The 27,126-nt window shown below is 45.6% G+C and overlaps 1 protein-coding gene and 1 long non-coding RNA gene across 2 annotated transcripts; one reads left to right on the top strand and one right to left on the bottom strand.

Moving 5' to 3' along the window:
* On the bottom strand, window positions 1-21,377 carry LOC122651925. Its single transcript, XM_043845504.1, has 3 exons — window positions 21,155-21,377; window positions 486-3,134; window positions 1-391 (listed from the first exon to the last, which is right to left on the bottom strand). The coding sequence occupies exons 2-3, from the start codon at window positions 3,030-3,032 to the stop codon at window positions 104-106; spliced, it is 2,835 nt and encodes a 944-aa protein (XP_043701439.1). The 5' UTR covers window positions 3,033-3,134; window positions 21,155-21,377; the 3' UTR covers window positions 1-103.
* LOC122651926 lies at window positions 5,738-24,316 on the top strand. Its single transcript, XR_006331534.1, has 3 exons — window positions 5,738-5,974; window positions 7,636-7,641; window positions 24,306-24,316. It is a non-coding gene; the product is annotated as an uncharacterized LOC122651926 (long non-coding RNA).
* The last annotated feature ends 2,810 nt before the right edge of the window (window positions 24,317-27,126 follow it).

Genomic DNA, 27,126 nt, shown 5'->3' on the forward strand with positions numbered 1-27,126 from the left:
ATCTGTTAAAGCCTTGAAGGTGTTTTAGTTGCCACCCGCTCTGCAAGTTGGAACAGATTATCAAGATGCATGGACCCAATTATAAGAGAGATTTTGTACGAAACTACACCCTCGCAACTGGAGAGAGCGGTGGAAAAGGGATATATCTTGCATGTTCAACTTCAGCGTTGGCATTTATTCCATCATTTTCAATTGATATCGTTTCCTGTGGACCTTTTGCTTCAACCATATTACTCACTTCCGATAGATCATACGGTTTTGTATTGTTTACAACTGCTATACAGATGGAGAATGCTTGCAGCAGAGTTAATGAACCATGGAAATCGACTGAGAAAATTCCTTTCTTGAGTGGGGCCAAGCTGAAGACAGGTTTGTTTTGTTGAGAATCTCCCTGGGAAAAAAGAGCAAAGATGATTAGCAGACTTACCACATACAAGGTCGGAGGACAATGCTGACACTGCTGGGTTCAAGCAAAGCACATGTACCTGAATGAAAAGATCAAATTGATTAGGGATGGAAGAAGCTTTCGATGAAGTAAAGTTGTGACTGGATTGACCCTGGTTAACAAGAATTCTGAGTTTGCAACCCATATCCCAACCCCCACAATCACATGATCCACCAGACTTCCATCGGCCAACAAGAGATGAAGGCACTCCTGTACTTGGTAAGCTATGAACACCACTTGGGATTACGACCACAGTGCTGGTAACCCTTTCAGATCCTGCACTATGTTCATTCTCTAGGTCCTCCCCAGCATTGCACAAGCATATCCCCTTTGGCTTACAACTGCTCAACCCCATATCTGATAGGTCTTTATTTTTAGTGCTCTGCCATCCATCATTTCTAAAATTTCCCAAATTCTCTTGTGGAAGCTTGAAAACAATGGCAGCAAGCTCACGGTTTGGGTGAAAATCCAAGGTTTCTTGATCTGCCTGTCTCAGTTCAACACCAAATAAAACAAACTCTCTCACCAGAAAGTGATCCTTAAAATTTTGTCCACTCAGCATAGGGCATTGAGACAGGGAAACCTTCATTTGTCCAACAACATTAGAGGCATATCCATGATTTTTCCCTCTGCTTCCACGATTTACCCACCTTCCACTTTTCTTCTTAATTTCCCGAACAGTGCAAATTGTGTAAACCCAACTGTAACTATCCTTCACAGTTGCACTTTCTTTCCTCATTGTGGCTACAAGAACATCTGTAGCACTGTCAACTACAAATGTAAACAGAGGTAATCCATTCTTAATTGTGACTTGCATAAGTGCATGCATCATTGATTCTACATGTTTCTCACTTGGACATAAATCATCGGCATTGACAGGCCCTGAATTTGATAAATTTAAATTTTTGTTCACAGACTGAATAGTGGAAGAATGTAGTTGACCATCAAATGACTTGCAAGCTCTACGATTTGACTTTGGCTCCTTTAGTAATGGGTCAGGGCAGTTTGCTGCCTTTGGCTTCAGCAGTGGCTCTAATAGCCTTCTCAAAGGACTGGATCTGCCTCTGCTATTGGTGTTTGGTTTATCTCTAGCTGAAGCATCTGAAAAAGCAGGAACATCAGATCTCTGTGGACCAGATTTAACAGTAGCATATGATGATCTCAACTGCGGAATGGTTTGAACCTCTTTAAAACTCAAACTTCTGCTCAGCCTACAAAAACCAATGCTGGGCTGATGATTTAATTGATTTCTAACTTCAGCAGCGTTTGGATCCAATCTACACGAAGACTCAACAGTAATTAAACTCGATGGCTTGTTTTCTTCTAGATCATAATCATGTCCATTTGGTACCTCATCTGGAATTACCGCCAAACCACTTGCATCTGATGGAACTTCTGTACCTTGGGCACATAAAGAGTTGGGAAATTTCGTGTCAGACTCCTGGTTATCTTCAACTCTACAAGGAAGTGGGCATGAGTGTGGAACATCAGAATAGAGATCTGCAAGGTTAACCTCCTCTTTGAGATGAAGACAATCTGAAAAGCTTTTACGATCTCCTGGTGAACTTCCATCAACGGCCCAGTTGGAGGTCCCTGACGAACTGCTTCGTAAACAATCTCTGGGCAATATGAGAATAATGTTTTTGTGTCTTCCAGGGCACGGATTGTCGGGAAGGGAGAAAGTCAGCTGATGTAACTGCTCTGCTCTCCTTTTAGATATACCATCTGGGACCTTCATCTTTTCCTTGGGACAGAATGAGATCCCACAATCTTTCAACCTAGATGATGATGTTAGCTTTTCGGGAATGATCTTGGGATCCAAATCTTTTCTCTTAGCCTTCTTCTCTAGTTCAATATCTGAATAATTTTGGCAAAAAAACTGATCTGCTGCAAGGAGCTCTTGCGTCGCAGCCGATGAACTTTTAGGGGCAGTTCTAGTTTTTTGAAGATCACTGACATTTCCCCTAGTTGATTTCACTCTTTGATTGGCTTCATCATTTAGAGTTGAGTTTAGATTAGTAAAGGATGAATGAGATTGCTTCTTCTGGCGGGCAGAAGTTCCACTGTGACTTCTACCAAAAGGGGTGGATGATCCAACAGTTGTGAATGAAGAGGAAGCATTACTAGTTGATGAATCGTGTGTAGTACTTCTGTTCGGGATCTGCTTTTTCTTGTACTTCCATTTCTCCAGATGTTCCCAATCAAGCACTCCAAAATTCAAAGCCTTCTCTTGGAGGTCTTTTCCTCTCTCCACATGCTGCAGATAACATGGTAAATTGGACATGTACTTGACAAGCTCATCATTTTGAGTTGCTTCACTGTCGCTCCATTGCCTTTGGTGATTCTCCGAAGATTTAGGAGAGATCAACAGCCTATGATCATCATCCTGTCTTACTTTGCAATGGACTATCTCTTGTTTTGTCCTGTAATGGAGATCTTTGTTCAACTGATTGGTGAACTTCTCAGTTTTTAACTTGTCTCGCAGCTTCACACTATGGCGTGATGGTTGCAATGGGATCTCCTTCTTAGCATCTCTTGACATATTCTGATGTCTTGAATTCTTTTTCAACACTGCACTGTATTCCATTTCCTTGAATGGTTCTGATAACTCCACATAACTTGCTTATATCTTCAATGAAATGATATCAAATATTCTGACCCTTCACTGTCATTCCCCATCCTGCAAAAGCTGTGTACAAAATATGGCTTTCAGTCATTTCTCTCAACTTGAAGCTCTGATATGACAAATCAATGAGGGGACTTATTGCTCTTTCAAAGCAGGAGGTAACAACAAAAACTGAAAGTCGCCAAAATTCAGGCTCTGCAAGTATGTGAATCAATGGCTTCAAGAAACTACTAACTAAGCTAATGAAGAAATGGTCCCCATAGCACCATTTGAAAAGGGGAATAAAATTAATGAAGAAATACATCCCACTTTTGTTAGTAAGACAGAAGCAAAAAAACCCAACTACAAAATATAGGCGCTTCCGATGTCCAAAAAGAAATGGATTAACACTATGCAGAATTCATACAGTTGCTCTGGTAATACCAAAAATTTGTTTATCATGAAACAAATATTAATTTGAATTAACCATTAAAAAGAAGCCACATACAATGGATTAGAAGACAGGATGCTGAAAATGTAGGAAACAAATATCGTGGTACTTCAATTTGCTTGTTTATGCTGCACAAAGAACTCAATTAGGTAATTCTGATGATAAATTTTATTTAGGATTTATTTAAATTCTCACCACAACCAATTCCAGTTACTAAGCATCTCATGAATAATCAGGTGAGAAGACATGGTAACAAATATTGGACATTGCTAACAAAATGATGTAATCCCATGTTATCTTGTTTATAACCCCATTAACCCTTATGTCCCATTCAGGATGAAGATGTAAACGGTCAAATATTAGTGCCTCAACGTAGAAAAATTTTATACCATTCTTTCGCCGTTAAAAAAAGAGTCTGACCTTTTGAACCTTATGTAATAATTTTTCAATCCTGCTGGTCTCAAATTCAAATTGATTACTAATGCCTCATGAACTTGAGTTCTTTATTTGGAGCATTTTTTATAAATTATGAAATTGCCCTCGTTCCTCAACATGATACTTTTCAGCAAATCATGAAATTGCACTCCTTTCTCTTGAAGAAGCAAGCATCAAATCATGTGTTTGAATCACAAGCAGTAAGTCACCAAATTCCACAAAACCCCAACAAATGTGAGCTATTGACTAGATTAAGAAATATTTTACTCTGGTTTTGTCAATGGTAAAAAGAGAATGTGGTAATCAAAACACACTCTAAAACAGAAAGCCGTAGTTTAGATGAAAGCAGAATAAATCCACCTCTGTAACCCTCACTCTCGCAGTATCCTCACCCTCTCTCTTGCAGCACCCAGCTCCCTCGCCCTCGCCACTCCCTCGCAGATCTGATTCTGTACTGTATCTCAGATCTGATTCTGATCAGAAGCACAGTTCGAAAACAGAGCTGTATCTCTGATCTGTTTCAGACAAGAATGTCAGATCTATTTCAGTGAACCTAGGAGTTTGCGGAAGTGGGTATTGTTATCCATGCTGATTCTAATTTAGGGTTGGTTTGTGGGGAAATCTGAAAACTGAAATTATCTAGCTAGTGCTTCTGGATGGAGCTCTGTTCGGATGGTGCGCTTGGGAGCTCTCCTGAGGTTTGTTCGTATGGCATGGGTTCCTTGCAAGGTGGATTTCAGAGCATGTCGGAGGCTGGGTTTGGTGGCTTTGTTGCCAGGCAAGGTAGCTCCCAGGCAGTACAGGGGGCTGGTGTTGATTACTTTGTAATGCAAAAGTCGATCTTGAACCAGGAAAACCAGCGGGAGGTCAATTGCAGCCAGGATCAACGCAATAAGGATGAACAAATTGAATAACTGAAACCTTTATTGCTTTGTTTTTTTTTTTTTTTTTTTTTTCTTCCTTGTTTACATATGAAAGAACATAGAAAAGGATAAGAAGAAGAAGAAGAGGATATAGCGAAGATAGAAGAAGAAAGGGGTAGGGGATGGCTTGCTCAGCCTGGGTCTCTCACCCACAACTATCCCAGCTGTTGAAACAAGGATATTCTCCATAAACGATGGCAACATGGCCTGAAAATTCTATTCTCCAAAATATGCCTAGGCTGCGTTTGGTAATGTTCTGCAGAACGTGTTTTTTTGTTCTTCCATTCTACAAGAACGATAAAATAGGCAAATCGCGTTTGGCATTTTGGTTCGTTTTTTTATTCTTTAAAAACGAACCGAGTAAAAAAAATGTGTTGTGGAGCGCCTTTGACGAAACACATCAGAGGTGTTTTGTTGTTTCACGGAACAACTTAAACGGCACAATGTAAAGCAAAAAAATGAGAAAAACCCGACTCATTTGAGCATTCTGTGGACTTCATCTTCGACATCACCACTCTCGTTGGAAGACCTGCTGGAACCCTAGCCTGTTCAACTGCAACCCAATTTATGATGCTCCTCCCTCTCCTTACCGATTGTTCAAATCCCTCTTTCCTCTTCTGTATCTCCTTCGAATAACCATTGTTTCTCAATAGAGCTCTGCAAAATTTCTTTGTTTGCTATTTGAAAATGGCCTAAAGGAGAAAATCTCTTGGCTCTAGAGCAGCAAAGAAGGCTACAAAATGGTGCCAGTGCTCCTGTGTATCTTGCTGCTGTTCTTGAATACCTCGTAGCAGAGGTGGGTTTCGTATTTCCCCTATTTATCTGTTAGGGTTCTTTCCTATCTATGGGTAAGGGTTTAATTTGTTCTTTATATGCAAGTATTGGAGTTGGCAGGAAATGCAGCTAGGGATAACAAGAAGACGAGGATTGTTCCAAGGCATATTCAATTGGTGGTAAGGAACGATGAAGATTTGAGCAAGTTTCTTGGCGCTGTTACAATAGCCAACGGTAGTGTGATGCCTAACATTCACAATCTCTTGTTGCCGAAGAAGACTGGTACCGTTCGTCAAAGTGCGTTGCTGCCGATAACGACAGTTAAATAATCTCTGTTTTTGGTAGACGATCAATTGAAGTCAGAAGAATGGAAACAGGAAGGGAGGAAGTAGTTGCTGTTAGATTCTAATTCTTTGTTATCTTCTAACCCTTTTTAATGATAGAATCTTGCTGTGTAGTGGGTTTCCTTATATAAATTCTAGGGTTTCTTAGGAAGGGAAGATTTTTTTTTTTCCCTCTCCTGAGTTCATCATTGTAGATGAGTTCAGATGGATGTAATATCTTGTGAATTTAGAAAGATTTTGGATCCTTTTCTATTTTTGGTATTTAGTTTCGTTTATATCTTGTTTGCAATTAGAGTAATGGAGGTTGAAAAGGTTGCAGTCTTTGGGAAGAATTTAGGATGGTTCATAAGCAGATTGCTTACCAGTAAAATGGGTTCTGTGATTCACCATTGGGACTGCAAATCTGTACTCAGATCATTCAACTCACCTTAATTTCTAAGGGGGTTAATCTTTAAGTGGGTGGGTGGATTCGTTGGGCATTCATGAAAATCAAATAATAATACCCAATTCAGACTGGGCTTTTAGGGTTCAGGAAGATTCAGGATGATTGTGGATTGATTTTGTAAGAACAGGTTTTACCAAACGCCATAGTTGTTCCAGAACTGTTTCTGAAATGGATTTGCCAAATGGTCAATTACATACAAAGAAACATTGTTCCAGACCAAGATCAGCAAAAAAACGTTTCTGGGCAAAAACACCTGTTTTTGACAAAGAACGTTACCAAATGCAGCCCTATTTAATGGAATAGGTCAGCTTACAAAATTAGAAACTAGTAAATATAGTAACTACTAAAAAGAAAGAACAAAATTAGAAACTACTAAATACCTAAACTTAATAACTAAAAAACTATTACAAAAATAGAAACTAAGTTAATAGCAGCTTATAATAGAATATTCCACCAACACCCAGCAGCTAATCTTCACACCAGCTGTCCATATCAGCCCCCAAATCACTATTCACGTGAACATTAACTTCTTTCTTTTTTTTTTTTTTAATTTCTGTCTTGGTTTCTTATCTTCTTCATGCTTCTCTCTAGGCTGGGGCTGCTTTAGGTGATGCTTCATCGAACCAACAAAAACTTGCCCCATCATCAGTCCAGGCTGCCTCTCACAACAGTCGAATCCCACAACCTTGTTGTGTTGGTTTTGGGACTTGTTCCTATGGGTACATATGGACTAGTGATCTACATCACTTTGGTGCCATGTAGGGTGGTTCCCAAGGTGTGTTGAGCTATGGGCTTCACTGTTCTCTAAAAGGGTGGTGAGGGAATCAAGTGACTTTTCCCTACACCTTGTGGCTCCTGGTTAGTGGATGGCCAACAAGTGGCCTTTTGCCCTAACGAGGTCTAGAGTGGAGGGCCGAAGAAATAGGGAAGCACTTGCGTTGGCGAGTGTTGCGTGTGAAAACCTCCGTGGCCCGGCTCGCCCACGGATGAACCTGCAAAAAACCGAGTGAGCGCAAGAGACCGGTGTGGCTCCGGCCTAGGAATCTCCAACGCTCAAGTCAGGTCTCCAGTGCAACAGCGTAACAGCTTAGTAAAAAGTGAGATCCGGAATGTTACTCCATACCTGGGTATTTATAGAGCGAGGATGAGGTGAGGCGGTTAAGAGAGTCCTAGTATGGTAGGAGTCCTTCTTTTAGAAGGTTCTATTGCGCAGAGCGGTGTGGAGAGTCATTTTTGGGGTCGGACTCTTGTTAAGGTAAGAGTCCATACTTGGCGTGATTCCGTATCGCGTTGGGATTGTGGCTCGATCCTTATCCCGTGATTCTCGGGACGTGCTGACATGGCTCTGTGATTCTCGGCGGGCAGTTATGAGGACCTTGGTGGAGGGCCCGGCCTAGGAGGTCAGCAAGTGAGGTCGGCATGGGAGGTCGACCTCGGCAGTCACCTCGGCTTAGGCCGCCCTGTGTATGATCGGCCAGAGTTTTAAGGCTGACTTGGGTGATGTGTCGCTGGCTCGACCGAGTGCTCGGCCTAGCCATGCGACCTGACGGGGATCGGGTTGACCCGGTTTTCGATTCAGCTCGGTTTGGTTTTTCGGGTGACCTCGGCTCGGCCACGTGGCAACTTCTGACTGGTGAGGTGATTTTATGCTTTATCACAGGCCCCCCCCACTCATCAAGGGTCAGCTCGGCACTAATGACTGAAGTTTCTTGGTCCGTTCGTCTGAAACCTCCTTGCGGCCGAACCGAGCTCCCTTTGTCGGTGATTTGACATTGTACGGTCTGGCATTTGGGGCATCAGTGCCACATCAGCAAGAGTCATTATGGTAGGCTCGGGAACTCGAATCGTCCTTTGATCTGGACCGTTGATTCTCGCTGGACTCTCCTTGGTCGTTGGATCAGTTCAGCCCAAGAGTTATAAATAGGCGACTCCTCCCTGTTCATTCTTCACTGCTTCAAGTTATTGACCGCTCAGCTAGCTCGGATTTCTCAGCTCTCCAGTGCTCGGCGCTTTCTAGTTCGTGCTCAGCTCGTCTTCAGCTCTTCTTCAACCAGTAAGTCTTCTCCGCCCAGTATGTCAGTTGGTAGTAGTCATGTGGGCGAGGTGTTCGCTAGGGCGGCAGAGGGCCCGAGTCCGAGCCGAGAGCTCCCAGCTCGTTCTCCCACGATAGACCTGTTGGGCTTGACCTCGGACGAGCCCGTCATAGCGGAGCCACGTCAAGCCGACGTCGCCGAGCTTCCCCTACCCATGGAGTCCGGCCTTGAGGCCTAACCGATTCCCGAAGACCGAGCTGAGGGCTCAGGATCGTCTTCGACAGATGACGAGGAGTCAGACGAGGGAGGTTCTTCCCGAGGTGGGGTCGGTTCAATCAGCTTGTCTGCCGACGCTCCTGAGCCTGAAGAGGGGAGCGTTGGCACCGTCCCGAGTACAATTACTGACGCCGACCTCCACCGCCTCAGGGTGACCTATGCCATCTCCAAGGACATCAAACTCCGAGCTCCTTGTCCTGGGGAGATGGCCTGCTTCATCCGGCCCGGCGAGGTAGCCTTGTACGAGATCCCGTTCAAATACGCCTTCAGGCTTCCCGTGCTCGGCCTGGTGGATCAGATCTTGGACCACTTCCACCTCTCCCCAGGTCAGCTAGTGCCGAACTCATGGCTGGTCTTGTACGGCTTCCACGTCCTCTTCTGCGAGATGGGCCGAGCTGCGAGCTTGGCCCTCTTCTCTCGGCTCTACTTTCTGAAGAGGTCGTCGGAGAAGGGGTGGTACTATTTCACCCGCCGAACTGGGAAGAGTGCGGCCCTGAGCGGCCACAAGTTTCTGGTCGGGATGCCAAGCTTTAACAAACACTGGAAGCCTTGGTTTTTCTTCGCTTCCATCCCAAACTGCCCTTTCCGAACCGAGTGGAAGGACATCCACCTGAACTACGTCAATAGGACTATGCCTCTGAATGAGAACAAGCTGACATCGCTCGATTTGATTCGTCAGCACCCGCCTTTCGATGTCCTCAAGCTTCAGGAAGAAGGGCTTCTCCAAATGTGGAACCTGACTCCGGGTAGGGTATCCGAGCTGAGCCGGTTTTTGTCCCCCGAGCTGACCCATTTACTTGGTCTTTTTTCTTTTTGGTATGCTTCTAGCGTTCTGTCTTTCTTGCAGTGGTCGGCCACATTCCCCCAATGGATTCAACTCGGCTCAGGGCCGAGACCATTGCGGACAGGAGGAAGAACGCCGAGAAAAAATCTCGGGGCGAGTCTTCCAAGGCAACGCTGCCGAGCCCAGCTGACACGGTGGTCGGCCTTGAGGCCGAGAAGGATAGAGCCCCGTTGAGCCCCTCCCGAAGAGGGAAGGGTCGAAAGGGCAAGCTGAGCCCATCGAGGGACATCAAAAGGCAGAAGCTCTCGGTCAACCTGACGGGTGGTGGTCCTCCGCCTGTGGCCTCACCGACCGACATCTCCCGATACGTCTTGGGGAGGGCCTCGGCCATTAATGTTCCAGTTCGGCCGAGCTAGCGGCTCTTCCCCGGGGACTCAGCCCTGACGTCGGCCGTTGATGCCAAGGAGTGGCTTGACACAAGTCGGCTCCCCAAAGACAAGGAAATACTCGAAAAGTTGTCCGATCCCGAGCTCCTCTCCTCCCTGTTTCAAGACTTCAACATGGTAAGCTTTCTGCTCGGTTCTTGTGAATGGATCCGACCTATGGAGTCCGATGACATTTGGTCGGATGTTTTCTGACAGGGCTTCGCCAAGGCGGTGGAGACCATGCTCCGTTTTGAGCGGCTTCTGACCGCGAATGATTCTCTCGAGGTCCAGGTCGAGTAAGCCAATAACGTGGCTCGCGAGGCCATCGTGGCGAGCCACGAGACTGCCGTAAAGCTTGCCGAGGCGGAGGAGAAAGTCGAGGGTCTGGAGGAGACAGCGACGAAGCAGAAGGAGGAGGTCGAGACCTTGAGGGCTCAACTTGACTAAGCCAATAAGAAGGCTAAGGACGACCTGGCCCGAGCTGGAGCAAAAGCCGTTAGCGACTACCGCATGTCAGCGGAATACGCCGAGGTGTGTCATGAGATAAGGAAGCTGCCATACAGAGAGGGCTATGACGTGGGCCGAGCGGACCTTCTGAAGGAGATAAAGGCCGCCTACCCCACCCTCAACCTTTCTCGATTTGATGACCACACGACCACCGTGGTTGAGGAGTTGGGAGACGAGGCCGGGGTGGAGGTTGACCAGGCCGGCCTGACCGAGACCGCTTTTCGAGACTAGGTCGCCCCTTCCGCCGAGGATGTCGCTGACAAGGAGGTTGCCGTCGAGGATCCCCTCAACACCGCCGAGCTTTAGGCCCCCTTCTTCTACTTTGATGTATACATCCCCTTGCGCAGGGTTTTGAACAAATTTTTCTCTTTTTCTTTTTTGTATGTACTGGGCCGAGCTGCCCACCTTTCGTAACCTTGCCGAGGTGTCGACCTTCAATGAATAGAATGTTTTTTTTTTTTTTCAAATTTGTCTAAGTGTTTGAGCTCGGCGGTTGTTTGCTTTCCTTTCTTCGTGAATTTGTTTTGAATGTTGAGATTGATCTGCTGACCCGGCCTTATAGCCGAGCTCAAGGACTCGGCCTGATTGCTTGGACGCGGCATGTCAGCTCGGGTCAGACACCCTTGGAGTGGCTACGCTGCCGAGCCGACGCTATGGCCGAGCCTAATGCCTTGGATATTTTGCTTGATCTTTGGTATTCGTTCAGCTCGGCGAAGTCTATGTGGACTGGTCTTATGACTTGGTTGCCGACCTATGAGGGTCGGTCTTGGAGGTCGGCCAGGTCTATGAGGACCGGTCTTATGACTTGGTTGCCGACCTATGAGGGTCGGTCTTCGAGGTCGGCCAGGTCTATGAGGACCGGTCTTACGACTTGATTTTAGAGCTTGAAAATACGCCAAATGGTGGAGAAAGACTTTGTTTTATTGAATCAAACATCGGGGCCAAAGCCAAATATAAATATGCTCGTCATAAACCGTGCCGAGCATAATGCTTAAGGAAATTACTGAAAAAATTTCTTCAAATTTTCCGAGTTCCAAGGTCTTAGTACCTTCTTGCCCCCCCGGAGTCTGCAAGCGATACGTCCCTGGGCGAATCTGCTTGGAGACTATGTACGGGCCTTCCCAATTTGGTGCTAACATTCCCGGCGAGTAGTGTTCGGTTGGACACTTCTACTACTCCATTTGCTTGTGGATGAGCTACTGAGACTGGTCGGAAGTCAATATAGAAGTGCTTGCGAAACTCTCGGAAGGCCGGGTTGTTGAATTATGCGCTATTATCTGTGATGAGTACTTTTGGCAGTCCGAACCGGTAGATGACCTTATCTCGGAAGAATTTCTCCATGCTCTTCTCGGTGATGGTGGCCAAGGGCTCTGCCTCAACCCACTTAGTGAAGTAGTCGATGGCGACGACCACGTATTTTCGATTTTCGGAAGCCGGGGTAAAGTCTCCAAGTATATCCATCCCCCACATGGCGAAAGGAATTGGCCTCAGCATAGAGGTTAGCTTGGTTGCAAGTCGGCTCAGCACTGGTGCGAACAGCTGACACTTCTCGCACATCTTCACATACTTCATGGCCTCTTCTTACATTCTCGGCCAGTAGAAACCTTGTCGCAATATCTTGTATGCTAGGGCTCGGCCGCCCATGTGGCTCTCGCATATTCCTTCGTGTACCTTGGCCAGGGCGTACTCAGCGCCCTTCAGCCCGAGGCATCGGAGAAGGGGTGCTGAGATGACTTTCTTATAGAGCACCCCGTCGATCATGGTGCACTTGGTAGCTCGGATTTTGACTTTCCTCGCTTCTTCCCGATTCTCCGGGAGCTGGTCATTCTCCAAATAGTTTACAATGGGATCCATCCAGGTCGGCCCGCCCTCAATGTGTTCAACACTTTCCTCTTGCAAGGATGGCTTCTCCAGAATCTCGATGTACACTGATCGGCTCAGATTTGGGAGGTCGGCCTCGGCCAACCTAGACAAGGTGTCGGCCACAACGTTCTCTTTCCTCGGTACTCAGGTCATCTCAAAGTGCTCGAGGTCAAAAATCAACTCCCGTGCTCGGCTCAAGTAGGCGATCATTCTTTCGTCTTTCGCCTCATAGTCTCCGTTAACCTGGTTGACCACAAGTTGTGAATCTCCTCATACCCTCAATTGCTTGACGCCTATGGCTTTGCTGACTCGGAGTCCGGCCAGGAGGGCCTCATACTCGGCCTCATTGTTTGAGGCTGAGAACTTGAACCTTAGGGCATATTAGACGCTTCCTCTGGGGTTGCTTAAACCGTCAACGTTCATGGTTCAGGTCGGGTCGGCCTCAGCTTCTGCGTTGGCTTCTTCTGCTGTCTTCTCTTCCTCGACCTTGAGGTCGGGCATTGTGCACTCGGCGATGAAGTCGGCAAGGGCTTGTCCTTTCATCGCGGTCCTCGGGCGATAGCTGATATCGTACTCACTCAGCTTGACCGCCGCCCAGGTGATCAGCCGACCTAATACGTCGGGCTTATGTAATATCTTTTTGAGAGGCTGGTCGGTCAGCACCGCGATCGGATGAGCTTGAAAGTATGGCCTTAGTTTTCTGGCGGCCGTGACAAGAGCGAATGCTACCTTCTCGAACCTGGAGTATCTCGTCTCGGCGTCGACAAGAATATGACTGATGTTGTATATAGGCTTCTGGGCTCGGCCTTCTTCCCTAACCAACACCGCGTTGACCACCACCAGGGTAGCAGTTAAGAAAACTTGAAGCTCTTCTTTTGGCTCAAGTCGGCTAAGCAGAGGCGGGTTCTCCAAGTATTTCTTCAGCTCCTCAAAAGCTTGTTGGCACTCGTCCGACCAGACGAAGTCTTTCGGGTTCCGGATGTTCTTGAGGGCCTTGAAGAACGGTAGGCACTTGTCGCCCGACCTCGACATGAATCGTGCCAACGCCGCCACTCGCCCGTTTAGCCTTTGTACTTCTCGGATCGTCCTTGGAGGGCTCATCTCTTAGATGGCCTTGATTTTTGCCGGATTGGCTTCGATGCCTCTGACGGAGACCATGAAGCCAAGGAACTTTCCCGAGGTCACGTCGAATGTACACTTGGCGGGGTTCAGTTTCATTTGGTTCTTCCTCAATACACCAAAGGCCTCTTCCAGGTCGGCCAAGTGGTGCTCGGCCTTCAAGCTCTTTACTAACATGTCGTCCACGTAGACTTCCATGTTTCTTCCGATCTGCTTGCGGAATATATAGTTCACGAGCTGCTGGTATATCGCTCCGGCGTTCTTCAATCCGAATGGCATGACCTTGTAGCAAAATATTTCTTGGCCAGTTCGGAATGCCGTGTACTACTCATCCTCATGCATCATGATTTGGTCGTAGCCGGAGTATGCGTCCATGAAGCTCAACATTTCGTGCCCCGCCGTGGCGTCAATCAAGAGATCGATCCGAGGTAGCGGGTACTCGTCCTTTAGGTAAGCTTTGTTAAGGTCGGTGTAGTCGACGCACATCCTCCAAGTCGGGAATTTTTCTTCTCGAATGAAACCTGATCGACGTAGCTTCTCTACTTCTTCCTTGATGGTGGCTTGGCGATCAAGGGCATAGTTCCTTCTCTTCTGTTGAACCGGCTTTCGATTCGGATCTATGTGTAGTCGATGCTCGGCTATATGCCGAGGTATACCGGGTATGTCGGCGGCCGACCAAGCAAATACATCGGCATTTGCCTTCAAGAAGTTTCCGAACCGATTCCTTTGTTCCTCGCTTAACAATGACCCGAGTTGTACCGTCTTCGTCGGATCTTCATCGCTGAGGGAGAACGGGGTGAGGTCTTCTACAAGTCTTCCGTGCCTTTCTGTGAGCTCATTCCGCTGGTCTTCTGCGAGGTGTTCGACGCACATTGCCATTCCTCAGACGTTGCCTTTATTTTACTTGACAAATGTGGCGTAACACTCCTGAGCTTTCTTTTGATTACCTCGGATTTCTCCAATGCCGTTCTCTATAGGAAACTTCATCTTCAAGTGTGTCGACGAGATGATGGCTTGGAGAGCAGTCAATGATGGGCGGCCGAGTATGGCGTTGAAGGCCACCACCGACCGTACTACCATGAATTTGACTTGGATCGTCTCTTGACATGGAGCTTGTTCAAACGTGACCAGTAGGTCGATTGAGCCTTTGATGGTGGTGGCAGCCCCAGAGAACCCATGAAGTGAGGTGCCCTCCGGCTTGAGCGCTTCATCGCCGAAGTCAAATTGTCGGTACGCGTCTAGCGACATAAGGTCCATGGATGCGCCCATGTCGACCAATACACGATGAACGGGTCTCTTTGGAGATCGTCGCCTCAGACTTCGGCCTTTTGCCTGGCATCTCGACGACTCCGACGAACCGCGCAGTCGCCTTGGCCTTCCGAGTAGACTCTTGTCCGGGCCCTCCAAGGATAGTGTATATGGGAGCTCCCTTGTCACTGCTCGGCCCGGATCCGTCATCTTTCTTCTCAGCTCGGGCTTTATCTTCGTCACGCTCAACCCGCCTATTTTCGGACCTCGGCTCGGCTCTCCTTTGATCACGATCTTCAGGTCGCCGACCCCTACGTTCTTCTCGGCCTCCCTTGACATATCGCTTCAGGTACCCCGCTTTTATCAGCTCTTCAATTTCTCTTTTCAACTGATAACAATCCTCGGTGTCGTGACCGGTGTCCTTGTGGAATTGACAATACTTGTTGGGATTCCGAGATGACCTGGCTTGCATCGGTCGGGGTCGATGGATGTACCCGTCGTCCTGTATTTGCATCAAAATCTCCTTGTGCGAGGTATTCAGTGGGGTATAATCGGGACTCCGAGCTCGGTCTGGTCTCTCGGCTCGGCGATCCGTCCTAGGCCGCTTTTCCTCCTTGCGGTCATTGGTCGTCGGCCTTTTCTTCTAGACTCGGCCTTTGTTTCCCTTCCGGGCTTGGAGCACCTCTGCCATATTTGCAAACTCATTGCACCTCTCCAAGAGCTCGGCCAGGTTTCTGGTCGGCTTTCGGGCCAAGTCCTTGATGAGGTCTATGTCAACGAGCCTGTTGCTCATCGCAGTATGGGCCGTGGCCTCATCCAAATCCTTGATGTCTAAGGATTCTTTGTTGAAATGTGAGACGAACGCTCGGATCGACTCATCAGATCGTTACTTCACGCTGAGGTTGACTGTCGTCTTCTTGTGTTTCATACTACTCTGGAAGCGCGTGACGAAGGCTCGACAGAGCTGAGCAAAGCCTGTTATGGAGTTCGGTGGCAACCAAGAGAACCATGAGGTCGCCGCACCCTTGAGGGATGCAAGGAAAGCCCGACAAGAGACAATCTCGGTTCCCCCATACATGGTCATCATCGCATTGAAGTAGTTGATATGATCCGTCAGGTCGGTCGTCCCGTCATACTGGTCGAAGGGAGGAGGCTTGAACCTGGCCGATAGTGGCGCGGTCATGATCTCGGGAGGATAAGGGTGTTGTCCGACCAGTGAATAGGCGTCCGAGGTCGCCTGTTTCTTTAATCCCTCAACCTACTCGGCCAAGTCTCGTAGCCGCTTTTCCAGATCGGTTTCATGTACTCGGTCGTTTGGCTCATCCACCTGGTACAAATTGTCCCATACATTCGGCCGAGGTCGACCATTTTGTCCTTCAACTCGAGATCGGTTCACTTGGTCGTCCCGTTGAGGTCGGCCATTCTGGTCGGCTCGGTCAGCATTACCCCTCCTTATTCTTCTTTCCACCTGGAAATTGGACCCACGGGGGCTCCTCGGCTGTTCTTCTCGGAGAGGCGGTAGGCTTCGACGTCGGGGGGCTACCTCCTGCTATTCTCGGTGTGCCCTCGGCTGTCCGTCCTCGCCGAGTCGGCCCGAAAATACCTATCTCCTCTCTACAAATGCTGCTGGTTCGATCTCTTGCCCGGTCTTCGGGCTCCGACGATGCTCTTGCTCTTGCTCACCCTGCCGAGGGCTCCTATTGGGACGAGGAGTTTTCTGACGAGGTGGATGTGACGATGCGGCTCGGCTTGGCCCGGCCCGATGTCGGCCACCATTCTGCGACAAGTTTTCCTCTACGCAGACCAGGGCTGGAGGGGGCGCGATCAGTGGTTGACCCATCAGCCCACCCCGGGCCATCTTGGTCATGAAAGTACGCAGCATCTCGTTGGTGTGGAGCATCTGCAGCTGCAAATCCATAACTTATCAGTTATTCGCCGGGGCTTCCAGATCCAAATCCTCCGGTAAGGGTGGCGGCAGTGGTAGGCTCAGCCCGTTCAAGTTTGGCTCGACCTGTGTCCGGTCAGCCGCTGCTATGTCCAGCACACTTCCACCATTCCCACCCTCCGACGGGGGCCGCGGCGCCCGTGCTGGGCTGCACACCCCCTGCTCGAGGGGGTCTTCCTGTCGCGCCTTGCCATGATGCCTCAGGGGGCGACGAACGTCTCGCTTGCCTATCAGGTTGCGGCTCATCCCAGCTGGAGGCGGAGCCGTGCTGTCCTGATCTTGTTTGCACCATTGTTCCTGCTCTTGAAGTTGGTAGAAACGACGATGGCTTGCTGACGTCGTTCCTACAGACGGCGCCAAATCTGTCGCGTGTGAAAACCTCCGTCGCCCGGCTCGCCCACGGATGAGCCTGCAAAAAACCAAGTGAGCGCAAGAGAGCAGATGTGGCTCCGGCCTAGGAATCTCCGACGCTCAAGTCAAGTCTCCAGTGCAACAGCGTAACAGCCTAGTAAAAAGTGAGACCCGGAATGTTACTCCATACCTGGGTATTTATAAAGCGAGGATGAGGTGAGGCGGTTGGGAGAGTCCTAGTATGGTAGGAGTCCTTTTGGAAGGTTCTATTGCACAAAGCGGTGTGGAGAGTCATTTTCGGGGTCGGACTCTTGTTAAGGTAAGAGTCCATACTTGGCGTGATTCCGTATCGCGTTGGGATTGTGGCTCGATCCTTATCCCGTGATTCTCGGGACCTGCTGACATGGCTCCGCGATTCTGGGCGGGCCGTTATGAGGACCTTGGTGAAGGGCCCGGCCTAGGAGGTCGGCAAGTGAGGTCGGCATGGGAGGTTGACCTCGGCAGTCACCTCGGCTTAGGCCGCCTTGTGTATGCTCGGCCGGAGTTTTAAGGCTGACTTGGGTGATGTGTCGCAGGCTCGACGGAGTGCTCGGCCCAGCAATGCGACCTGACAGGGATCGGGTCGGCCCGATTTTTGATTCAGCTCGGTTCGGTTTTTGGGGTGACCTCGGCTCGGCCACGTGGCAGCTTCTGACTGGTGAGGTGATTTTATGCTTTATCAGCGAGTATATCGGATGCCAACCTCTGTTTTCTGTGGTTAAGGATTTGGTGATGTGACTATAGAAGCCTATTGGTAAACTTGATGTCTTATTGTTGGACAGGGATTTCTTATCTTCAGTTTTGCTTTGGAGGAGGCAAGCTCACTGCGCTTGAAAGGGGTCCCTGGTTGATTCCGCGGTGACCTCTCTTCCTTAACTTTTGGCCTCCCCTGATCCCTATACCTCTGCAAAACCTTGTACTCTACCAGTCTGGGTGACGCTCCCAGACCTCCCCATGCATCTTTAGACTGAGGATACCCTTAGCATCCTTAGGAAGCCTCTTTTCTCGGACCGCATGACTTGTTGCAAGGAGCGACTCTCCTTTGCTAGAATATGTATTGTGATGTCCACTAATTCTATGTTTCCCAACTCCATCAATATATTTCAAGAACATGGTTTAACTTTTTGTCAGCTGATGCTTTATGAATGGTGCACCCCTCCCCCTACTGTTCCATCGGTAAGGTTTGGGGACACTCCTTGGAGAAGTGTGCACGGCCAACATCAATGCCTAGCTGGAAAACATGGATGCAAGTTAGTAACATTACTAAGAAGACAGTAGAGAGGCAAGATACTAGAAAAGATTTGCCAATCATGGTAGACAAGGGAGGTAATGTAGTCCTAGATAGGTAGGAGACCAACTAGGAGCCAGATAACAGGATCAATAGCAAAAGGGGATGCTGGTTCAAATGGACAGTACTAGGATTTAGGTTAATTCTAGAGTTTAGGATGGGAATTTGGGAATGGGTCTTATATGGCTTTAATATGCAGGTCTAGGGTGCTTTTATGGCATATAAATAATAGGTTTTGGGAAGGTTTTAAAATTCTGCAATTCTGGACAGAATTGAGTTGCAGGTTTTGGGTTTTAATGGAGTGGAAGAATGGAGGGAATAGAGTGGGAGTTATGAGCTGGGTTTAGGATCGAGTGTAGGGAGAAGTGTGGGGGTTGTATGCTGGAAGTTTGGCTTGAAACCGATGGATAGATCTGAGATTATGAGGGAGTCCTAGTTAAGGTATGAGTTGCAGGTTTAATGGAGGTTAGGGTTTAATGGATGGAGGGGAAGGATATATGCAGGAAACTAAAATTACTTACTGGTTTGATCTCCTTCTAAGACAGCAGCAGCAGCTTGAAGAAGCTTGATTGAAGAAAAAGAAGAACCTCCCGGTACTGGACAGATGCAAAGAGTTGTGAGAGTCCACTCACCCTAGCACCTTGAGATCCACAAGGCAACACTCACACAAGGGAGCAATAGCAGCAACAAAGGCAGCAAGCATAAAGCTGAGTTTTTATTAATCAAAATTCATATGTAATGCTGGCCTCCCTTACAAACTTATATAGAAAACTCAAAAATAGACTTAGACACTAAAAAGGAATGGCCTAACCCTATCCCTAACCTATTAGGTAACTTAAACTGACTAGGAAACTAGAATAGTAAAGGAAATAAACTCAAAACATGGCTGGACTTATAGAGTCCTAATCCAGCCCAACTTACATCACATGACCACTTAACCAAGTCACGTGATCACTTAAATTGAACCAATTGGATGCAACCAATTTGAACTAGTCCAATTAAAAAACATAAAAATAAACTAAGTATTGGGCTAATCTCGTATGCAACCTATATACCCCTAGTTTAGGCTCATTAAAGTGGCCTATTACATAGAAAACCCTTGGGATCAAAGACCCAACATGTATATAACCCAACCCTAGGGCTATTTCTAAAGAAATAAGCCAATTTCTATGATGAACTTGCATCAGGAGGTTTACCCCTGAACTGGTGAGGGTGGGCAGTGTAAACCACTTTCGGTGGCTAGAAATGGAGATAAAGATGGTGTTGAGGTGGAATTCAGAATATAAAAAGGGAAAAGAGAGTTATGAAGGTGGTAATAGTTTTGATATCTTGGGAATATGAATGTGGATTCAAAATTTGAATCCATGTAGGTCGGAATGAAGCGGGAGAGTTTGCTATAGTCTATGCTAAGGTCGAAGGAATGGAGCTTATTTTGGAGGAATCAGTTGCTGATTTGGAGTTTTAACCATATCCAATAGATTTAGTAGAGGATCTTCCTTTTAAATAAGGAGATTGAAGCAAGGAAATAAGAAAAGGAAGAAAAAGTCCCCTCCATCAAGGGACCACTCTAACTTGGGGATTGGGGCTTGAAGTCCAGAGGGAAAATGGCATTATTTCTCCTTTAACCCTTCCTTCAGAGCCTCCATGCAATCTGTCCCTTGAAGCTGACAGCTGCTCCATCGCTTCTTCAGAAGAGATCCTGGAAACTTTTCCTCATGAAACTAGTGTGGTTCTAGGGGAGGAATTTTCATTCCTCCACATTCTGAGTGGTGGTTTTCCTCTTCTGCCTGCCTCGCCAGGTTTGGCGTGACTGTTTCGAAGCTAATGTTTCAGAGGGCTATCATGTTTTTACAATGAGGCGGAGTCATTGCATTAGGTTCTTCCTGTACTATCTGCGATCAGCAGATTGGAAAACTTGATGTCTTGTTTCCCATAGATTCGTTCTTGGTCTATATTGTTAGATATATTCCTTTTGTTGGTTGTTTTATTTGTTTTGATTGGAGTCCTCTCATTGGCTGTCATATTGTTTTTTTTTTTGCTTCTTCTTTTGATATTTTTTTCCATTCACCCAAAAAAAAAATTCCACCCCTGCAGAATGGAGTGGTAGAAAGGTTCCCGCATGGTGAGGTAATGTAGCGGTACTGACAGTCAAGCATTGAAGCAGAAGGCAAAATTCAGACAAATGGTGATGATACAGGTGAAACCCACAAAAAGGAAATGAAAGGGCCAACAAGGGTCAGGCACCATTTGAAAAGGTTCTGAAGATAAATAATGGAATATCGTATCACCTCCACCTCATAGATTTCCCCATTTCACTATCATTTTCTAGTGTCTCTAGGACAGCTCCTCCCCGCCTTGTTTCAATTCGGCTTATAACAAAACCAAAAAAAAAAAAAAAAAAAAAAGTGGGAAAACTGTATGGTCGCCCTGAGGAATTCTGCTTCCGCAAGCTGGAAGGAACACGAATTCTGCTAATTAAAGACCATAGGGAGAGATTGAAATCGGCAATTCAAAAACTTCTCGAAGAACAAACGGATGTCGAAGAAAGCAACCACATTATCCTGCTCCTTCTCCGGTTTTAGGCGAATTTCCTCATTCATGGCAGTAGCAAGGGGGCAAATTTATTCACTTTCAATTAACGACAGACATAGTAAGAGTCATCTATCAGAACTAAAAAATGTAACTCTGTAGATCTAGAAACCATTTGTTAACAGATATATTCAGAAGCAAGGGAGGGAGGATTGAACCCTTTGAAAATGAATCTCAAGAAAGCATCAGAAACAATAACTCCACGCATATGTAACAAAGATTTTCTCCAGAAATTCTAATTCCGACGGAGAAGAGGGGAACTTACCAACGGATGCCGAAGAAGAAATGCAAATGCAGAGGATATCAATCATGAGTAGTCAACGATCTCGAAGAAGATCCAAGGCCAATTCCGATCAACGTAGATTAAAAGTAAAGTAAAGCACTGCAGATGGAGTGACGGGCCATTAAGGTCAAAGTATGAACAAGGACACAATCGGTGGTATCGAAATTCGGATGCGTTATCTGCCAAGATGGAGAAGATGAAGTAAAAAAACACGGGCAAACTCTCAGAGAGAGAGAAAGAGACTCCACTGGTAGCGGGTGTCAGTGTGTCTGCAGCAGATTCTTGGGGAGAGAGAGAAAGAAAGTTGGCTTTCGTTTTCGTCAAGACGGCAAACAAGTAAGAGATCGCATTAGTGGGGAGTGAAAACAGTAAGGACAGGAGGTCACTAGTCACATCAGTGACCGCCTCGGTGGGCCCATTTGGACGTACTGTTGAAATTGGACCTCATGCGCGTATTTCGAGCCATGCTGTGGGGATCCCGTGGGCTCCACTTCCATTACGTCATTCATATACGACCGTGCTTTGTATGGGTTCAATTTATCAGGAATTAGGGAAAAAGTCGACTATCCTTCAATCCTACGCGGCAATGCCTACTGAAAGGATATTTAATACGGGTGTAAAAAAACCCCCGGCCAGCTCGAGCCCATCCAAACGTGCCCTGAGCCTGGACAGGGCTGGGTTGGATTGGGTTTGATATTTTCATAGCTTTGGCAGGATTAAACTAGGGATGTAAACGGATCGGATTCGGATCGGATACGGATCGGATGTGATCGGAGCCGGATATTCCCTGGTCGAATTCGGATACCTCTAAACGGATTCGGATGCGGATCAAATTCGGATTTTCGACCATCCGTTTACATCTCTGCCTTATGTAACCCGACCTTCCTCCCCCTAGTGGATACAATTCACTCTCAATCCATATCTCTTAGATCATGATTCTCTTTTCATCATATTCTAGAACCTATTGAATCTTCAAAAACCCTCAAAATTATTATTTACTTAATTTTTTATTATTAAGTATTCGGATTTTTTTTCGAACGGATTTTAATCGGAGTATTCGGATTATTTCCCGGATATCTCTAAACGAATACGGATGCCCCTAAACGGACACGGATGCAGATTCAGATTCGGATTTCGGTTATCCATTTACATCCCTAGATTAAACCCTTGTATTATATAATATACATTTAAATAATAAAAAGAAAATGTGTGTTGGTGTAATTATAAATGCAATGCTATTTTAACCAATTGGTTAAGGGCTCAAATCTTGAAAAAGCTTTTTTGAAAAAGACATATCAATTTTATTATAGCCTTGTTTGTGATTGGATTTTCTTAATACCACAATTCAATGGACTATCTTTCATTTTCAAGCCGGCTACAGCATCTAATCTAATCCAGCATCAATCATGTAATCAACCATTTATCCATACATCTATAGCATTTTATCATAAATCCATAAGTAAGAGAAAAGAAAAAAAAACACATAATCTCACAACTCCATGATCAAAAGAAAATAAGTTAAGACATAGCATTTAATGTCAAATCATCATAGTATAACCCAAATGGCATGAATGACATACAAGACAATTCAATATAAACATTCTGTAAATTAAACCAACATCTATCCACTCACTTAATCGAAAGATCTGCTTACACAGTTGAAATGGTTCCACACACGTTCTTCTCTAGGCCTTGCGGCACATTAGGTTCTGTCCTATGTTGATTCATTCAAGGAGATGTATTAGAACATGATTGGGTAGAAGAGGGAGACCTAGGGTACATGTAAGTTCATGTAGGAACAGTGTATAGGTCCAAAACAGGGTTGACAGCAACTCAGGTCGATCGATCGAAGTGATCGACCTAAGTTAGCAATAGCTAACTTTATTTTTTCATTTGTAGAGCATTCTCTGGTCAATGTCTCAAGTCGACCCTTGATCGAACAGAGTGATCGACCAAAGTTAGTAGTTGTAGCAATTCAAAGGGGAAATTGGAGGGGGGGGGGGGAGGGTCTTACATGGATCCATCCAATTAAGTCTAGGGACGAATTCAAAGGTTCAAATTGGGCATACACATCTCAATTTAGGTTTAGATCGATGTAAATTGCTGATTTACATAAGGCATTGAGCATGCATGGTTGGCTTTTTTTTTCATTGGTGTAACTGTTAAGGTTGTTCTATTTTAACCAATTGGTCAAGGGTTCAAATCTTGAAATAGCTTCTTTGAAAAAAACAAATCAATTTTTTTTTATAGCTTAGGTTGTGATTGGACTTTGTTAGTACCACAATTCAATGGACTACCCTTCATTTTCAAGCCAGCTACGGCATCTAATCTAAGTCAGGATCAATCATGTAACCAACCATTTATCCATACATCCATAGCATTTCATCATAAATCCATAAGTAAGAGAAAAGAAAAGAATAAACATAACCTCACAAGTCCATGATCAAAGGAAAATAAGTTAAGACATAGCATTTAATTTCAAATCATCATAATATAACCAAATGGCATGAATGACAAACAAGACGATTCAATATAAACATTCCGTAAATTAAACCAACATCTATCCATTCACCTAATCGAAAGATCCGTTTGTACAATTGAAATGGTTCCACACACATTCCTTGCTAGGACTTGTGGCATAGTAGGTTCTATCCTATGTTAATTCATTCAAGGAGATGTATTAGAACTTGATTGGGTAGAAGAGAGGGACCTAGGGTACATGTAGGTTCATGTAGGAACAAAGCATATGTTAAACCTGCCCCCCAATTTGACTACGACTCTACTTAAAGAACAGGGATCTGCAGTCACCCACATCAATGATCTGTGGTGTGTCAGCTTAGTGGCTACATTTAGTAGGGAGCCCCCGCAAATGACATCTACCAAACCTGTAAGAAGGTGGGTTGCAACACCCTGCAGCTGCTCAACCCATCACCTGTTGTACAACACAGAGTACATGTATTTCTCTCTCCTGGGTACCAAGGGGTCATACCCTTAAATATGTTCTTTTTGTATGAGTAGTAGGGTATTGGGAAGGTACCTTGTGGAAGGACCAGCCCCTGTGGAAGCCACAACAAAATCTCAACAGTGCTGCATTCTCTGGACGATTGGTCTAACGGGCCAGTGCAAGCTCCAGAGAAGATGAAACCTATATTTTTCCATTCCAAACTTGTGGGAACTGAGTACAGTGCTTGCAAACATTTCCTATATGTACCTTGAAATTTTAGGAACTATCCCCTATCTTTGGAATCCATGTGGGCCCCACCTATATAGCTAAACTGGGCAAGAATCAAGTTAAAAATGCATTTTAGGTTGTGGAACTGCCTAACCAAACAGGCCCTAGTTCCATGAAAACTATAAATAGGGGGCCCAACTTCAGAATTCGTATCCCTACTGTTCCAAGCATTAGTGAAAATAAGAGAAAGAAAGAAAGAGAGGAAGAAGGAAGGAGAAGAAGAAGGGAAGAAGCGTTTGTTGGTTTGTGAAGCCATGATCGATTTCTCCATAGCCTTAAGGTAATTCAACTAAACCTAAACCACTCTCTTCACCATGTCCCTTTTCTGTTCCCTAAGTTTGAGCCCAAGGACCATAGCCATATAGCCATGTCTCTGTAGGATTGTTATGGAATCACCACCTGGAGCTCTAGGACAGCTTTGGATCATCCATGCATGCTTAGTTCTATGTGATCTATGTGATTTCTACACTGATTTCAACCTGGTAGTGTATATATTTTGATTTCAACTATGTATCTAGCTCAGTTTAATGCTTGATCATGCATGCAACTCATAAATGATAGGCTAGGAGCATGAATCTTTACATGCATACTATGTTTAGTATGTTATGGCTTAGGATAATTGCTATAATGGGTATACATGACTGTTATTATATGAATTAGAGAAGTTACATGATCGATCTCAGCCTTGTATACTTAAATTCTTTGGTCCTTGAACCCAACCCATTAATCAATTAATAAACCATGTTTAGGAATCCATAAAGCCATTGTATTAGCTTAATTATAAGTGGTACTACCCCGTGGAATCATCCCAAATAAAAAATGGGAAGAAACCAGTAGCCAAAACCAGATTTTGAACAAAAATCCCGTGTTCAACAGGGATTGGATGATGCACTGGACGTTTGACCTAAACATCCAGTGAAACACCTAGTAAGGCTGTCTGGGGTTTGATTTGATTCCAGCCCTTGTGATCATCACCCACAGGCCTAGGGTAGATTGAGGAACCTTGTCACTGTCTCCAAAGATTGTGGGGACCCTACATGTGTAAGCTATGTGATGGAATTCATAAGATATAATGTTGGGAAAATATCATCTCCCTCCCCTCTAATTTTGCCTAATATGTCACACCCCAAACTACCCCATGGGAGGATTAGTTAGGAGACCCAAATTGCATAATGGCAATCCACCAAATCCCACGGATCTAGAAGCAGTGCTTACATTCAAGGAACCACATTCATCTCTTTATCACAAGCAAGATCAGAGTGCTACAGATAAACTACAATTTCAATTATAAAAGGAAGCATAGCGATACGGGGAAATGATGATTATATATATATATATAAGTAAGTTTGTACATTTCCCACCAACCCACAAACATAGAAACAAAGCTAACAAGAACAAAACTACATACATAAATATATACAGGGTGAGCATACTCAACCCCAAAAAGAAAAGAAAGTAAAAACTACAACAAAACCACAGGCAGGACAGGGATAAACTCCTAGCAAAAACAAAAAGGAGTCCCCAAGATAAAAAGCATCAGATGCGCTCCTCAACAGTCTTCTTCAATGACCACCGAGAAAGTACGCAAGATCGGTGTGACCTCCGTCAGGGTCCATACCAACATCATCGTAACAACCAGAACTCTCCTCCTCGAGATGAGCCTTCATGCCACAGCGGCATCGATCTGCAAAATCATCTAAGAAAAACAATGTATAACAGAGTATGAGCCCCACCGAGCTCATGAGCAAATCATATCATCATGCATGCACATGCAATCGCAATTCACAGTTCATATGATCTTACATGATATGCAAGTCCAAATTATTTATTAGCCACCTAGCAATACAACTAAGTCAGGTCTGTGCTTCTACAATCCCCAATACATGTATCCCTGGTGCGGGCTTCTAAACCCTTCCCGCGATACACCCATTGAGTTGTCGGACAGGACCAGTCAACTCCCGCATCAGTCACCAAGGTCAGCCTGACCAGCCCTCTATGATTAACCTGTAGGGAAATCCATTTCTTTTCTTTTCAATCACCATTCCGGTGTTCTTTCATTTCTTTTCATTTCTTTTCTCATATACATATGGTCACCCTCACAGGCACCCAACACCTAAACCCCTATTGGCAAGGGTGCGTAGCACGGGTGATGAAACGCTAGCCCCATATCTATATGGCATCATATGAGTCAGGTGGTGTCAACCACATCCCATTCTACGGGCTACCACATGCCACATTTCCAAGCCGGCTATGACATCTAATCTAACATTCACAATTATCATGTAAGAATTCATAGTGTTGATCAACAGACAATCATTATGCAATGATTTAAGTAACTTTAATCAGAAGTAAGTAATGCAGCATTCAGGATTTAAATTCTTAATTGCCGGCATAACATCATAATTACTCATGCACATATGATAACATTATTCACTCACCTGAGTTGGGCTCTAAGACCTCTGTTGCAAACTCAGTTTCAAAAGCAGTTTGGTTGTTGACCTCGAGCGCGGGATCAAGTCCTAATTACAAACCAGAGAATGTTTTATTAAGTTTTCAGTCTATCACTGGTAGTCCTAGGGTTAACCTAAGCTTACTGGGTTGACTCGGTGTTCAGTTGGTACTCATTTGGGATTACTGGGCTTTGCACTGGGCCTTAGGTCATGTCCCGGTGCATCATCCAGTGTCAGTGGCATAAGGGTAAATTGGTCAGTTTCAATAGTTG

This window comes from Telopea speciosissima, chromosome 2, assembly GCF_018873765.1.
Source record: "Telopea speciosissima isolate NSW1024214 ecotype Mountain lineage chromosome 2, Tspe_v1, whole genome shotgun sequence".
Classification (NCBI taxonomy): domain Eukaryota; kingdom Viridiplantae; phylum Streptophyta; class Magnoliopsida; order Proteales; family Proteaceae; genus Telopea; species Telopea speciosissima.

Excerpts from the sequence above, each read along its gene's own strand:
- LOC122651925 (XM_043845504.1), bottom strand. The coding sequence starts at position 3,032 with ATGGAATACAGTGCAGTGTTGAAAAAGAATTCAAGACATCAGAATATG. Across the intron at positions 392-485 it reads AATTTGATCTTTTCATTCAG|GGAGATTCTCAACAAAACAA; the intron begins GTACATGTGCTT and ends CTTTTTTCCCAG.